The sequence below is a fragment of the Schistocerca cancellata genome, chromosome 8 (assembly GCF_023864275.1).
Source record: "Schistocerca cancellata isolate TAMUIC-IGC-003103 chromosome 8, iqSchCanc2.1, whole genome shotgun sequence".
Lineage (NCBI taxonomy): Eukaryota > Metazoa > Arthropoda > Insecta > Orthoptera > Acrididae > Schistocerca > Schistocerca cancellata.
In genome coordinates, this window is record NC_064633.1 from 522,680,957 (window position 1) to 522,697,679 (window position 16,723).

The 16,723-nt window shown below is 42.6% G+C and overlaps 1 protein-coding gene across 3 annotated transcripts in view; it reads left to right on the plus strand.

The window, feature by feature from the left end:
- LOC126094515 (mitochondrial outer membrane protein SLC25A46-like) overlaps nt 1-13,087 on the plus strand; it is a 49,108-nt gene extending 36,021 nt beyond the window's left edge. For all 3 annotated transcript variants that reach the window (XM_049908926.1, XM_049908928.1, XM_049908927.1), the window contains one exon: nt 11,281-13,087. In XM_049908926.1, the coding sequence (XP_049764883.1) occupies nt 11,281-11,608 (328 nt within the window). In that variant the 3' untranslated portion in view covers nt 11,609-13,087. The remainder of the gene's footprint in view (nt 1-11,280) is intronic.
- The last annotated feature ends 3,636 nt before the right edge of the window (nt 13,088-16,723 follow it).

The following is a 16,723-nucleotide window of genomic DNA, read 5'->3' on the forward strand; positions in this document are numbered from 1 at the left end:
TATGGTGAACAAATCATTTCCCAACTATTGGAGAGAAAGGCAGTTTTGATGCCTCTCCTCAAACCAGTAAAGGACTGCGTATGTCCCATTAGTTACCGGAGTATCGCCTTAACGAGCTGTGAATGGTTAACTGTCATCTGGTCTGTTTGTTAGAGACCAGGTAACTCCTTAGCCACTGTCATTGTGGATTCCAGAGATTTTGGTCCACTATCGACAACCTTATGCTGCTTGATGCTGCCATTCAGCAGGCTTTCCCACACAAACATCACTGTCTTGCTATATTCTTTGATATCAGTAAGGCATACAACACTACTTGGAGACAAAGTATTCCAGAATAACTTCATTAGGGGGCTTTTGTCGCCACCTCTCCATCTTCATATGATCTTTCCTGTCTAAGCAGGTTTTTAGGTCTCGCGTTGGTGACATGCTGTCAGATCGTTTTGAGCAGGAGAATGCCGTCTTCTGGGGCAGTGTTCTAAGTGCTACCCCCTTTGTTATGGCCCTAAACAGAATCACACCTACAGCTGGTCTCTGTTCAATGCTGTTTATTTGTGTGCTGTTTTCTGTTTCTCCTTCAGTGTTGCAATAGCGATTTGCAGAGATTAGAGGATTGGGCTACAAAGACAGGTTCTCACTTTGCTGTTCATTTTAATCATTCTAATCATATTTTTAATGTACCTGCATTGCACGTAAGGGATACCACTCTATGTTTTAAGGCCTCTGTGAGGTTTCTGGGCCTCACTTTCCACTCCAAATTGTCATGGTTGCCACATCTGCAAGATCTGAAAGCCAGAACCCAGAAGGCACTGAATATCATAAAGTGCCTTACCCCACAGGTTTTGGGGGATTGGACAGGGTGCATCTGATCCAGTTTTATAGGGCTTTTGTACGTTCGCAGCTAGACTATAGGTGCACAGTGTGTGGATTGGTGAGGCCTGCTTACCTAAAGATCATTGACGCTGTCCACCATGAGGGGACTAAGCTGGCCATGGGTGCTAACAGGACGATCCCCATCCTGTCTCTGTGCTGAGGCTGGTAACCACCACTGACAATCCAATGGCAACTCCTCATGATGCATCAGACATGTACGTTCCTTGCAGGTCTGAATTTATCTGCATAGGAGAAGAAAGCCAATGTGATCTCTGTGTGCATACCACGTGGAGTCATTCCAGACATGGAACGGGTCCTTCCAGATGCCATGAAGAGCACAGGGTGCAGCCAACTGCAGGTAGTTGCCCATGTCAGTACCAGTGATGTGTGTCGCTTTGGACTGGAAGAGATTCTCTCTGGTTGGGGCAGCTATCAGAAGGAGACCTCGACTTGTGCCATATGGTGGTGGGGTTTTGGGCTCTGCTAAATAGGTCCAAAGTCCATTAAACGCAGGAGGTTACTACACGGGTAGCAGGGGCTGTGTGGCATGGACTAGGTGGTTTTTTGGGTTAGAGTCTCTGGGAAACACAAGAAGGGCTTTAGTCTCAAAGAGTGGGGATTGAACGCAGGAAGAATGTAGATGTAAGAACCATCGATATAACAGTCGTAAAATGTCATAGCTGTGTTGGGAAAGAACCAGAGCTCCAAGCGCTAATAGAAAGCAGTGATGCTCAAATCATTACATGAACTTAAAAATCATCCGAAATTGTGCTAAATGCATTCTCTGAAAATTATACCAAGATATTAGTTAATGAGCACACTCGAATAGTAAATGTTTGCGAAAACACACTTGACCTCTTAGCAACAATTAACCCTGATCTAATAATGAGCATAAAAAATACAGGAATTAACAAAAATATGCCTATTAAAAAAGAAGAAATAAAAGTTTGCTTGACACCTTCCTGAGAGACAATTTCCACTCCTTCCACATTAACAATGCAAGTGTAGACCAGATGTGGCTTGAATTCAAAGAAATAGAACCAACAGCAATTGAGAGATTTATACCAAATAAATTAACAAATGACGTAGCTGATCCTCCCTTGGTACAGAAAACAGGTCAAAACACTGTTGCAGAAACAATGAAAAAAGCATGCCAAATTTAAACGAATGCAAAATCCCCAACATTGGCGATCTTTCACAGAAGCTCGAAATTAAGCACAGACTTCAATGCAAGATGCTTACAATAGTTTCCACAATGAAACTTTGTTTTGAAACCTGGCAGAGAAGATTCTGGTTGTATGTAAAGTATGCTAGCAGCAAGATACAATCAATTACTTCTCTGCGCAGCAGCAATGGAAATACTGTCGATGGCAGTGCTGTTAAAGCAGAGTTACTGAACAAAGCCTTCTGAAATTCCTTCACCAAAGATGAAGTAAATATTCAAGAATTCGAATCAAGAACAGCTGTCAACTGAGTAACTTAGCAGAGTTGTGAAGCACTTAATAAAAGCAAGTCTTCCAGTCCAAACTGTATACCAGTTAGGTTGCTACACTTATAATGGCCTGTCTCCCGTTGGGCATCTCTGACTCCCTTTTCATTGACGATTTTGTGATCTATTGCAGTTCTTTACTGACTTGTTTCCTTGAGTAGCGTCTTCAGCAATGTCTCAATTGTCTTTACTCATGGTGTATCAACAATGGCTTTCGCTTGTCCACTGACAAAACCATTTGTATGAATTTCTGGCGGCACAATTGTTTTTTTTCTGCCATCTTTACATCCTGGGCCTGTTGCCCTTCCATTTGTTAAAACTATGATTTTGCTGGGGCTCATGGTCAATAGGAAACTTTCTTGGTTCTTCCATGTGTCTTACCTGGCCACCCACTGTGTGCAGTCCCTCAATGTCCTATGTGTCCTCAGCAGCAGTTCCTAAGAAGCGATTCGTACCACCCTCCTCCATTTGTATCAGTCTCTTGTCCATTCAAAACTAGACTATGGGTAGTCAAAATATCCACGGGTGTGCTGCCGGTCTATAGTGTCCAACGGGCACAATATTTCGGCGATCATACATGTCGCCATCATCAGGTGAACTGACGGACTGAGCTCCTGTGAACTTGCCAGCACGGAGATCCGTACGCTATGGCTGCTCAGAGGGAACTGGGTTCGGTCGCGGCAGCGGCCGATTTAAATACCCTCCGCCCGCGGCGCGCGCTCCCTCCGCCATCCGCGCCACGTCGCACGGTGGAACAGATTGCCACGGCATCTGAGATGATGTCGGTGTGATGGCTCTGTCCGCCATGGTCGTCACAACTATACGTTTGCTCGATTCACTCTTGATTAACCCAATCGCTGGTTCCCAAGCCTTGCTAAGATTATAGCCACAGTCACGGTTTATGAGGTCGTCATTGGTGCGAATTTCGATGGCCTCTCTAACAACGCTGTCCCAGTATCTCGATGTCTGTACCAGAATCCTCGTGCGGTCATACTCCATGGCGTGGTTTTCCAACAAACAATGTTCAGCGACCACCGACTTGCTCGAATACATCAGTCGAGTGTGCCTCTGGTGTTCACGGCATCGATCCTCGACGGTACGCATCGTGTGACCAATATACGACTTGCCATATTGACACGGAATCTGGTACACGCCGGCCTTCCTCAAACCGAGGTCATCTTTGGCGCTCCCCAGCAGTGCACGAGTTTTATTTGGAGGACAAAACACAGTTCCGACCTGGTATTTCTTCAGAATGCGGGCGATTTTCCCCGAGAGTGCGCCTGTGTATGGAATAAATGCAGTGCCTACCTCCTCCCTCGTGACTTCATCCATCTCAACAGGTTGTGCTGCAGTGGTTGGGCGGAGAGCACGTTGAATCTGCCACTCTGAGTACCCATTTTTTCGAAATACAGTTCTCAGGTGTTCCAATTCCTGGGGTAGTAGACTCTCCGCGTCAGAGATAGTGAGCGCCCTATGTACTAGAGTTTTAAGTACCCCGTTCCTCTGTGAAGGGTGGTGGCAGCTGTCTGCGTGCAAATACAGATCAGTGTGCGTTGTCTTCCGATACACCCCATGACCTAGGGTGCCGTCAGGCCTTCTCTTGACCAAGATGTCAAGGAAAGGTAATTTACCCTCTGTTTCAGTCTCCATAGTGAATTTGATGTTGGGGTGTATGGAGTTTAGATGTGTAAGGAAGTCAAGGAGTTTATCAATACCATGTGGCCAGATGACGAACGTGTTGTCCACGTAACGGAAAAAGCAAGTAGGTTTCCATACGGATGACGACAGGGCTTCCTCCTCAAAGTTCTCCATGTACAATTCACTACCATCGGTGAGAGTGGGCTACCCATGGCGACTTCCTCCGTTTGTTCGTAGTATTCTCCATTAAAAGAAAATACACACTATCTCTGATGCGGAGAGTCTACGCCAGGAATTGGAACACCTGAGAACTGTATTTCGAAAAAATGGGTACTCAGAGTGGCAGATTCAACGTGCTCTCCGCGCAACCACTGCAGCACAACCTGTTGAGATGGATGAAGTCACGAGGGAGGAGGTAGGCACTGCATTTATTCCATACACAGGCGCACTCTCGGGGAAAATCGCCCGCATTCTGAAGAAACACCAGGTCGGAACTGTGTTTTGTCCTCCAAATAAAACTCGTGCACTGCTGGGGAGCGCCAAAGATGACCTCGGTTTGAGGAAGGCCGGCGTGTACCAGATTCCGTGTCAATGTGGCAAGACGTATATTGGTCACACGATGCGTACCGTCGAGGATCGATGCCGTGAACACTATAGGCACACTCGACTGATGTATTCGAGCAAGTCGGCGGTCGCTGAACATTGTTTGTCGGAAAATCACGCCATGGAGTATGACCGCACGAGGATTCTGGTACAGACATCGAGATACTGGGACAGCGTTGTTAGAGAGGCCATCGAAATTCGCACCAATGACGACCTCATAAACCGTGACTGTGACTTTAATCTTAGCAAGGCTTGGGAACCAGCGATTGAGTTAATCAAGAGTGAATCGAACAAATGTATAGTTGTGACGACCACGGCGGACAGAGCCATCACGACGACGTCATCTCAGACGCCGTGGCAATCTGTTCCACCGTGCGACCGTGGCGCGGACAGCGGAGGGAGCTCACCGCGGGCGGAGGGTATTTAAATCGGCCGCTGCCGCGACCGAACCCAGTTCCCTCTGAGCAGCCATAGCGTACGGATCTCCGTGCCGGCAAGTTCACAGGAGCTCAGTCCGTCAGTTCACCTGATGATGGCGACATGTATGATCGCCGAAATATTGTGCCCGTTGGACACTATAGACCGGCAGCACACCCGTGGATATTTTGATTATCAAATACGCCGGGAGAAACTCAAGAATCACATAATAGACTATGGGTGTTTCGTTTATGCATCTGCATGTCTGTACCTCTTACAGTCTCAATACTATCCACCATAGTGGCATCCGTTTGGCCACTGGCACCTTTTACACTAACCCACTTGAGTCTGTATGTCGAAGCAGCCAAACTACTACGGTCATACTGCTGTGACTTTGTGCTCGACAGATACACATGCCTGGCCACCCATGCTATGCCTCCTCCTTCGATTACTCCTTTGACCACCAGTATGGGGTGCGTTCCTCTTCTCTGTTACCTTCTGGAGCTCACTTTTGGCTCTTGCTCCAGCAGCTTAACTTCGCGCCACATGACACACTTCCCTTCACCATCTTACTTTATGCAGTGGCCTGCGTTCACATTGGCCTTCATTCGCTTCCTAAAGACACTCTATCGCTGTGAGTTCCATGACCTTCACATGGAACTTCGTGGTAGTATGTTTGTGTACACTGATGGCTCTCAGACTGATTGTGGTGTCACATGTGCCTTCGCCATTGGCACAAACATTTTTTGGTATCGGCTTCGGGACCGTTGCTCAGTATTTGCTGTAGAGCTCTTCTCCCTGTATCAGCCCACGCAGTACATCCGGCGACACAGGCTTTTCAATTGCATCATCTGCTCAGAATCTCTGTGCCCTTCAGTGCCTCATTGTGCTGTGCACCATCCACCCCTTAGTGCAAAGCATCCAGAAGAGCTGTCACTTGCTCACTATTGATGGAGTCACTGTGATGTTTATATGCATTCCTGGCCACCTCAGTCTGATGGGAACTGAGGCCGCTGACGCTGCTGCCAATGCTGCAGTCCTCGTACATTGGTCTGCTAGTTCTTCCGTACCCTCTGATGATCTCTGTGTTGCTGGCTGTCGCTTTGGCATCACCACTGGTCCTCCCTGCATGGGAACAAGCTCTTGAGGATTAAGCCTCTCCCATCATCTTGGACGACCTCCTCTCGGCCCTCTTGCCATGAGATCATTTTAGCTATAATGCGTATTGACCACTGTCTTTTTAACCATTGTCATTTTTTAAGTGGTGCTCCCCCTCCACCATGTGCTCATTGCCCTCAACCTCTGTCAGTTCACCTTTTCCTGACGGAATGCCCTTTTTTTTTAATCACTTCTCATCTCCGGAATATCCATTCTTTCAGGAGTGCTAGTTCTGCAAGGTTCGCAGGAGAGCTTCTGTAAAGTTTGGAAGGTAAGAGACGAGATACTGGCAGAAGTAAAGCTGTGAGACTGGGCGTGAGTCGTGCTTCGGTAGCTCAGATGGTAGAGCACTTGCCTGCGAAAGGCAAAGGTCCCGAGTTCGAGTCTTGGTCGGGCACACAGTTTTAATCTGCCAGGAAGTTTCATATCAGCGCACACTCCGCTGCAGAGTGAAAATCTCATTCTGGAAACTTCTCATTTATGTTTGCTGTCTGAGTTATCGGCCATTTTAGCGAAGGACGCGCGGGCTGTCAACCGCATTTTACTTTTTACCCATCGTAGCAATATGGTGAAAGACATTTAATCTTTAGTTAGGACCTCCATTTCTTGATGGCACCGAGTGAGGTGGCGCAGCGGTTAGCACACTGGACTTGCCTTCGGGAGGACGACGGTTCAATCCCGCGTCCGGCCATCCTGATTTAGGTTTTCTGTGATTTCCCTAGATCACTCCAGACAAATGCCGGGATGGTTACTTTGAAAGGGCACGGCCGACTTCCTTCCCCATCCTTCCCAAATCCGAGCTTGTGCTCTGTCTCTAATGACCTCATTGTTGATGGGACGTTAAACACCAATATCCTCCTCCTCCTCCTCTTGATGGCATGTTTTGAGGACCTTTCTCCAAGTCCTTGTTTTTAGCTGTCTTTCCTTTCGTCGATTGGGCTTCGTGTGTAGTCTTTTTTAAGTCGTTTTTTTCTTAGTGTTCTATGGTTCTGACATGGGCTTAGTTGTTTTTGTGCCCTAAAACAAAACAAAACAAAACGAGCTGGGTTGAATACCTGAAGAACACCATTCATGCCCAGAAAACCTTATAGATCAGTGTCTTATGGTTTATGTGTCAGTATGAAAGTAGAAAATACTTTTCTTTATTTCTGTCTTACTTATTCTGACTGAAAGTGAAATAATTTGTAAGTAACAGAATTAAAGTTCCATTATTAAATAAAAAATAACAGTAATTATTCTGCTGTCCCTAGATCTAGCTTTATTTTTAAATGTCTTACGAAAGCTCAATGAAAACCAAATAATGTCTGTAAAGGGGAGGATGGGGTGCCAATTGATAAGTTGTTTGTGTGAAGAAGTGTTCGTGAACTGTCCCTGTGTCTATTGGTAGTACTATACTTTTCATCTCCTGGAGATAAGTAGTGACCAGCAATTCTGTCTTGTAACTCGTTAGTCATTCTAAGACAGTCTAAACTTGATAGCACAGAAATACCTTTAGCACGTAGTGGTAGTAACAAGTGGTGACTTTAATATGTCCTGTATTGACTGGGGAAATGATGCACATATTACTGGCAGTAAGGACAGTCTTGTGAATAAATTGTCTGATAACTGCATCGAACAATTAGTTTGACAACCCACAAACAAGAGAATTATTTTAGAGCTGACTATGAGCAGACCCATCTACCTTAGTGTCAGGAAAGAGAGGGCGATTAGTGACTTTGAAGATATTACAGCAATGGTGTTCATCAAAGGCATAAGGGTCATCAATAAAGCTTGGAGAGTACTTGTATTTGGTTGAACTGATGAACAGTTACAACATTGTTACTTCAACTGTGAACTTAGAACATTTAGTACAGACCCAGCTAACACAGAACATAATTGTAGCAGATAGTCATTACAAACCACTGTCTAGATATGTTGCAAAAACAGACTATTTCACTCCTGCTACAAGAGAGCCCACCCTTCCAGAGTGGGAAGGCGTGGTAATCCCTGGTGCGAACGAATCTGTCTGGTGGTTTAGTGTCGAGGTCTAGTGTGCCAGCCAGCCTGTGGATGGTTTTTAAGGCAGTTTTCCATCTGCCGCGGCGAATGCAGGCTGGTTCCCCTTACTCCACCTCAGTTACACTATGTCGACGATTGCTGTGCAAACACTGTCTCCACGTACACTTACACCATAATTACTCTACCACGCAAACATTTGGTGTTACACTCATCTGTTATGAGACGTTTCCTGGGGGGAGGGGGTGTGTGTCCACTGGGGCCAAACCGCACAATAACCCTGGGTTCGGTGTGGTGCGGTGGTGGGGTGCGTGGACAGATGTGGCCTGTTGTGGGCTTGGGAACCACTGAGGACAACGGTGGGATGAAGCCTCTGTGTCATTTCTAGGTCCCCGGTTAAAACACACACACACACACACACACACACACACACACACACACACACACACACATGCTGCGCGAGAGACTGCACGGAAACTGATAGGAGGAAATTTAATTGCAACTCGTGCATCTGTAAGCTATGTGTGCACTCTGCAATAATTTTCATTCAGATTGTGAAGAAAAATCTGTTGTATCTCTTAGTAAGATCTGGTCACTTGTAAAATCAATGAGTTGCGCCAAAGCTTTCATAGGTCTACCTAGTGTTGAGACTGAAGCCAGTAGACAGAAAGCAGAAATTCATATTTAAAAAGGTATTTATGCATGATACTACTATATCAATATTTGACCAACACGTAGACTCACAAATAAAGAGATATTGACAATATGCACCTCCAGGATTGGGGGGAAAAAAGAAACTGTTTAAAGTGAACTAGGCACCAATCCTTCATGGAATTCCAATTAAATCTTACATTGAATACGCTGCAGAATCAGTCTCTTCCATATCTCACATTTAACAAGAATCTCTTGCACAGCAAACGGTCTCACATCAAAAGGGGGATGGGGAGGGATTATAAAAGATCAGATGCACAGAATTATAGATATCAATCAGTAGCAGAATCCTAGAGTATACACTGAGTGAAGGTTACATCCCAGGAGGGAAACAAACTTGTCTCAAAGAATCAACAAAGATTCAAGAAAAGCACAAATTTGAAACACAGCTTGCTTTATTTATACACAATGTTTTACAAAAAATAGGTTCTGGTAAATACATAAATTCCATCTATGCATATTTCTGAAAGGCATTCAACACTTATCCTATCATCAGATATTAATCAATCATATGGAGTATCTTCAGACATTCAGTTGGCTCGTTGAATTTTTTTACCCGTAGAACACAGTGTGTTCTACTGTATGGAAAATGCTCAGCAGAAATGAAGGAAAGGTCAAGTGTGCACCAAAGAATTGTAACAGGATCTCTAATGTTCTCAATATACAAAAATGAATTATCATATAGGATCAGTGGTGCTGTAAGTTAGTTCATTGATGATGCTATTGTCCGCAGGAAAGTATTGGCATGGGTTGATCATAAGGAAGTGCAGAAAGAATGGGATGTCTCTTGATATGTTGTAAATGCAATTTAATGCTCTTTAGGTGTGGACAAATGTATGATAACGCCTATAACAAAGAGAAGGAACATGGTAGTGTCTTATTCCAAGATCAGTGGTGTACATGTTGAGCACGTCAGATTGTGTAAGTATTTTCGGATGATACCAAGAAGTGATACGAAATGAGTCAATCTGGTAAAATCGGTATTAGGGAAGGTGAGCGGAAGATTTTGCAAGATTTCTATATGAAAGTGCTATGCAAACTTAAATGGGAATTCTTTTAAGATAGACTATCTAGTTCTTACTAAACCTTGTTAGATAAATTTAGAGAACCTGTATTTGAAGAAGACTATGTGACCATTCTGCTGCCATCATCTCCAGCAGTGATTGTGGGAACAGATAGAGAGATTAGGGCACACAGAGGGGCGTATATACAGTCATTTTTATTTTGCTCAGTAATGGAATCTAACAGAAAACTGCTAAGATTGGTATGAGGTACCCTTAGCAAGATATGCAGGATTACTTGCGTGAAGTTAGAAGGTAGGAATGTGGTCTTTGTGGAAGTAACGCTGTGAGGTCAGATTGTGAACTATCTTTGGATAACTCAGTTGGTTGAGCACTTTTGTGAACATATGGATTGCTTGTGAAAGGCAAAGGTTCCAGATTCAAGGCCCAGTCAGGCACACAGTTTTGTTTTGCTGGGAAGTTCCAAATCAGCAAATACTCTGCTGCAGAATGAAACCTCATCCTGGAAATAATTATATTAGCAAGTTTGTCAGGTATTAGTCTTAGTCTTTTACTTTATAGACATGTTTTTCCCTCTTTTCTTCAAGCTTATTTGTTATCTAGTTGATTTTTAAACAGTAATTTGCCTCCCACTGCAAATCTTGCCACTGCAACAATCATCAGCCTCTCATGGTGCCTTGCTAACATCTTTTGTGACTATCACCCTTACACAGCCCTTCCATTCATAGGAGTGTAAAATGTGTAACTAATGTCAGACTCAGCTTTCTTTGACATGCAGACTTAACAGTTCCTTTCAGTTTGATGCTAATTACTGTGAAACTTGTAGAATTCCTAATTATGGTGTATTATTTGTATATTGTTACGATCTTTTTATGTAGTTCCACCCTGTATTAAGTGACTAATGGATTTTCTCCATGCTGTTAATTTATGCTACCTTTCCCTTTAGTCATTTTTAGCTATTGAACAAAGGGCTTCTCATTCTGAAAACTTGAGTTGTTATTTGCCTTGTTGTTGTTGTGATGCCATGCATTCTTACAATGAATGAATAAATTTTGCACTCCATTCGTATGTCCTCGCTTGTTAACTTGGAAGCTACTTTATACAAGTATCACACATTTATTGCACCTTTAAAGCTTAATGAAATTTAATTAGCATTTAGGACTAGCAGCAAGTAGAGTGTAACATAAAAGTTACTAGTATATGTGATACTGAGACTCATTTATAAGGCATAATACATTTTTACCGAACGAGTCATTGACTACATTTACATGCTTATGTAAGAAGAATATAGACTCTGTGGCAGATTCTGTAACAGGAACTGCACTCTGGAAAGAGAATATGGAATAGGCTTTGTTTTTCTTTCTTTGTCATTCACAGGTTGCACCTACAAGGCACTCGAACTATTATTGACAATCTAGATACGGGCTTGGAGGTGATGCCAATACTAACAAATTATGAAGGTGCTGCTGACTGCTATCGTGCGACCCTGGAACAAGAAGGCACAATCGGTCTTTACAAGGGCTTTGGTGCCTTGTTACTGCAGTATGCTGCACACCTTGCCGTTGTGCGTCTGACGAAGATCACACTCACAAGGCTCTCCGTTTTATTCCCTCGTCAGCCCCCAAGACAGTCCCCACCTCCAGAAAATCCTGTCACAACAGGACGAGGTTCATCTCACAGTTATGCAGGGTCCTTCAGACAATGATTAATAAAAGAAATAGTTAAAGATTTTGTACTGCAGCAAGTTGCACTGTTTGTACTTTGATTCTTGTACATAGAAAAGTATTTTGTAAATAGCTGTTACAACAATCATTGTATTTGTTGCACATTTCAATATTATTTACAGGATTCCTCATAAAGTTTTGGTATCCTTAGAACATGGCCCTCCCATGTTGACTAAGATAACACTTGTATGTGACCATTGTGTGCAGCAGAAAAATGATGATCATGTAAAAATGCAAAGTCTTGCACTGATGAAATTTAATAAAATATTGTTGGGCTTCCAGTCACATGTAGTTGATAAACCTGCATAATCTTACAGCATCATTCTCATCAATTACTGTAAAATAGTTGTGATTGACTGTCGTGTCATTGACATCAATGTCTTTGTGTAAAGTTGCTACCAGCATATCACAACCTATAGCAATATATAAGGAAATACCAAAAACTACATGAGAGCTGGTAGCTATCACGTTGACAATAGTTAGCATGTATGGCCATAAAGAAAGAATTTAATGCAACTGGAAGCCCAAGATAATTATATGAAAATGATTTGGAAAAAAAAACACATACAATGCTGGGGAGAGAGAGAGAGAGAGAGAGAGAGAGAGAGAGAGAGAGAAAGAGAGAGGGATGGTATGAGATATTATGCCAGGACCTTTTTTATTGTTTCAGAATTCTCGTATTACTGAATTGTCTGATTGATCTAATAACTGAATATGTACACAGTTTGTAAATACATACAGAAATGACTTTTTTTTAAATTATATAGTTGAAATGTTAGCTGGCATGAACATGATATATACATTTGCTTATACCAATTCATGAAAGGAGAGGAATTTATTTCAGTTTGTTATGGTCTGTGTATGTTTTCAGAGTCACATTTTACAGCTCCTCATATTTTAAGATAATGGTGAATTCTGTTGTTATTTTTAATACTAGCAGACTTTTCACAAGGGTGTTATTTTTTTAGTGTTAAAATAGTAATTGTCAGGCAAGTACATAAAGGTTCATTTGTTTGCTCCAGGAGCATTTTTACTGCAGTCTTTGAATTACATTCAACTTGTCATTGTTATCTGTCACAAATTCTGTTTGGTCCAATATAAATGATTATAATTAAAGTATTAAGATGGTTATTTTGATAAAAATTCATTTTCATTTTCAGATACAATGTAGCAATAATTTTTAATTTATTTGGTTAATTTTATTCATGTGAACCATAGATTGTGGAAGGATGTTATTGTACACAATACTGTCAAAGTAATATCAGTTAGTCTAGTCAAGCAATGTGGCTCCATATTAAAGCAGTTGCATTCCAATCATGTCTATGAAAAAACTAAATTGAAAAGCTTACTTGTGATATTTAAGTAATACTACTAGTCGTAAATGAAGTGGTATTCTGTATGGAACTGAACTTGTTGAAGTTTGACATGTTATTTAATAAAATTCTTATTTTGTTGTAAAATATTTTAATGAAAAGACATTGCAGTGTGATAACAAGTTACACCCATTTCAGGAACTAAAAAAAAACACACACACACACACACACACACACACACACACACACACACACACACACACACAGAGAGAGAGAGAGAGAGAGAGAGAGAGAGAGAGAGAGAGAGAGAGAGAGCGCTTCCTTGCAGAGCTGTGTGTAATATTGCCATGGATAGTTATTGTAGATCATTTCATTTATTTTTATTCTTGCTGATTAATGTTGTAAATAGATTAATCTGTAGCATCACCTGAAGTTCTGCTGCACATATTGAAGCTATATAATAATTTATATGTAACCATTCAGTGAGTCAAATTGGAATGAAATATTTCTGCAATATTTTTTTTTCTTTTCCAAAGCAGAGAGAGAACTTTCAGTTATGCTTCTTGCTTGATGAATACTGATGGTCAGATAATATAGTGATCTTGAGGAAAGTGACTATAATATACATTCTATGTATCTGAAAAAACAAACATGCTCGCGGGGTCGGGGCTCTAATTTTCGGGCTACCCTATAGGTGACAGTCAGGTTGATATGCTACCCCAGTCCAGGGCATCTCGAGGCACGTCTTCAAAGATCATCGGAGCTCAGTACGAAGCAGGGCTCATCACTGTAAACAATTCTATGCCAGTCACATTGACTCAATGTTGAAGATGTGTCTGGAGATAACATGGACAGCAGATAGCTACCTACCTGACTGCCGTACTGCCTGATAACTTACAATCCATCAGTTATGTCCTGGCCAGCCCAAGTTATGCACATACATGGGTGATCATAACAACCATCAAGAGCAATGGAAATATAAAGATTGCAAAGACAACAGGTACACAATAGTAAAGTGGACAGGAGTGGAACACCTTACACGTATGTCTGATGCTAACCCTTACTTTTTTATAAGCAGTGTGGAAGCAGGAATACAATCACAATCTATAATTTATTTTGGCTGACAACAGTGGCCAGACCCTATTAATCTCACAGAAAGTCTGCAAGGGCTTTCCATACAGCCAACGCTGACTGGTAATAATAGAGGTAGAAACATTAATCCTTTTAATCGCATCTAAATCTTGTCCAAGATGGAAACTAAAGAAAGCCAAATGGACCAAGTTCTCTATGGAACTAAACAAATGCTTAGGCACGACACCACCTGCTAGCAGAAACTGCAAAAGATTTGCTGGCGTCATAATCCAAAAGGAATACATCTGTGGCTGGTACCAAAACAGTGAAGACTTGTACCTCAACTTCCTCGAAAATGGTGATGCAGAAATAGCAGATGAACTACTCTACAGTTTAGATGCGATGAGATGGTAAAGCTGGACAGAAACAGAAGCAAGATTGAATTTTAGGCATTGAATAGACTAACACAGATGTTGTTAAGGAAACAAGGAAGAGGGGCCCGACACACACAATAATGAAAATATCAGTTGCTACAACCTAGTAGTGAAATGAACTCCGAACCCTAAAAGTCACAAAAACCAAATAATCCCATCCCTTCATTTCCAAAGATATCTCAACAACAGCTTAAATGTGTTGGGCCATGAAAAGTTCCAGGGCTTGAAATTATCCACCCTGAATTCCCAAAAATGGTGGTAAATATACAAAAGTATGGATGGCTCAATGGCTCATTTCTTCACAGATATTATGCAAGCTTGCAATATACCACAATGATTTAAATGTTTGAAGATAATTACTGTATTAAAACCTAGCAAACTAGCTGATAGCCCTGCTATCTTTAACTTACAAGCTATTAGAAGTTTGGTTATACTGATGACTGGGTACTGGCAACAAGATGTAGCTCAACTAGAAGGTGAGAAGAAATCCTAACTGAAGATCTAAACATAATGGAAAAGTCTAACCAAACACCACCTGACAGAGGTTTCTTTATCTCTCAGAGAGAATCTAACAAAAACAGCCAAAATCAACCAATGGCAACCCAAGATAGGAATATCAACAATGAAAAAAAAAAAAAAAAAAGATTGCTACCTACTGTAAAGAAGACACATAAAGTTGCAGACAGGCACAATTAAGACATTAACATGTACCTTTTCTTGCGTGTGCACACACACACACACACACACACACACACAGTTACAGTGGGGCATCCAGGATTGTTGGGTTTGTGGATTTTGGGGAGCATGTAGAAGGTGGGCGTGTGGGGTGTCATAGGGGTGAGGAGGGAAATGGATTTGGGAGATGTTAGATGTTCTGAGAAGGCCTTAAGCAGAGATTGGAGGTTCTGTTAGACTTCTGGGATGGGATCACTCTGGCAAAGTTTATAGGTGGAGGAGTCAGACAATTGGCTGAGGCCTTCTGCCAGGTAGTCACTGCGATTCATCAAAAGAGTGGTGAAACCTTTGTCTGCAGGTTGGATGACTAGGTCAAGATTTGTTCTGAGGTGGTGTGTGGCTGTTCTTTCTTCTACTGAAAGGTTGGTGTTCTGAGGAAGGGACCTGCGAAAGGATAGTGAGGCTAAGTTGAAGGAAACAAATTCCTTGAAAGTGACCAGTGGCTGGTTTGGTGGGAGGGGGGTAGGACCACAGTTGGATGGCGGTATGAACTTGAAGAGGTTGGAATTAGGGTGGTTTTGGTTGGAGGGATTAGCGGCAAAGAAGTACTTCCATTGCAGGCAATTGCAGAAGGAGAATAGGTCTTTGATAAGTCCACCAAGGTTAAATTTGGGTGTAGGGCTAAAGGGGAGGCCTTGGGATAGGACTGGAACTTCTGTGGAGCTGAGAGTTTTGATGGAAAGGTTAACAACAGTGTTACAGGAATGTTTGGCTCTGGATTTGGTGGAGGGTTGGTAGGGAGTTTTGGGGGATGTTGCAAGTTGAAAAGGTCAACTAGGCAGGGTTTAGCTGCTATGAGGAGTGGACAAGGAGGAACGTGGTGAGTATGATATGGGATGGATAGTGGTGCTCCACGGGGCAGTAGGATGTCAGCAAGTTGGATAATTTATGGAGGTTGTGTCTGGAATGCTTCTTGAGGTGCTGGAGAGCAAGGGATCGAATTTCGGAGTTGTGATATGTGGAGTAGGGATTGCAGAGTAGTAGTACCTTGCAGAGGGAGCAGAGTTGGTTCTAGGATGCCCATGCCATAGGGTTGTGCTTTTGCAGTACCAGGTTTGTGAGGGCCAGGGATTGGCGGAATCTGAAAAGATGTAAGTCATTGTGAAAGGAGGGGTGGGATCCTGAGAAAAGAATCTTTACTGTTAGGTCATTTGGGGGGATTCCATGGTTTAGACGGCATTTGAGAAATTGGATGTGGGGCTGGGTTTTAGCCAGGGAAAGGGATACTTTTCTAAACTGGTGCAGAAAGATGGAACAAGGATCCACTGTAGCAGGAACAGTGCAAAGGAAAAGGAAATGATGCAGAAATGATGCTTGTGAGAGGAACAGGAAACACGAGAAGACGCTTAAAGGTGTGTAAAGAAAATATAAAGACATGCAAAAACACGCACATACGCAAAATTACATGAAATCTCGTGAACCGTATAAAACTACACACAAATACATCAAAAACCTACAGGAACATGGGTGAAAAGCAATGATGAGAGGGGTGTGGGTGTGTGTGTGTGTGTGTGTGTGTGTGTGTGGGAGGGGGGGGGGGGTG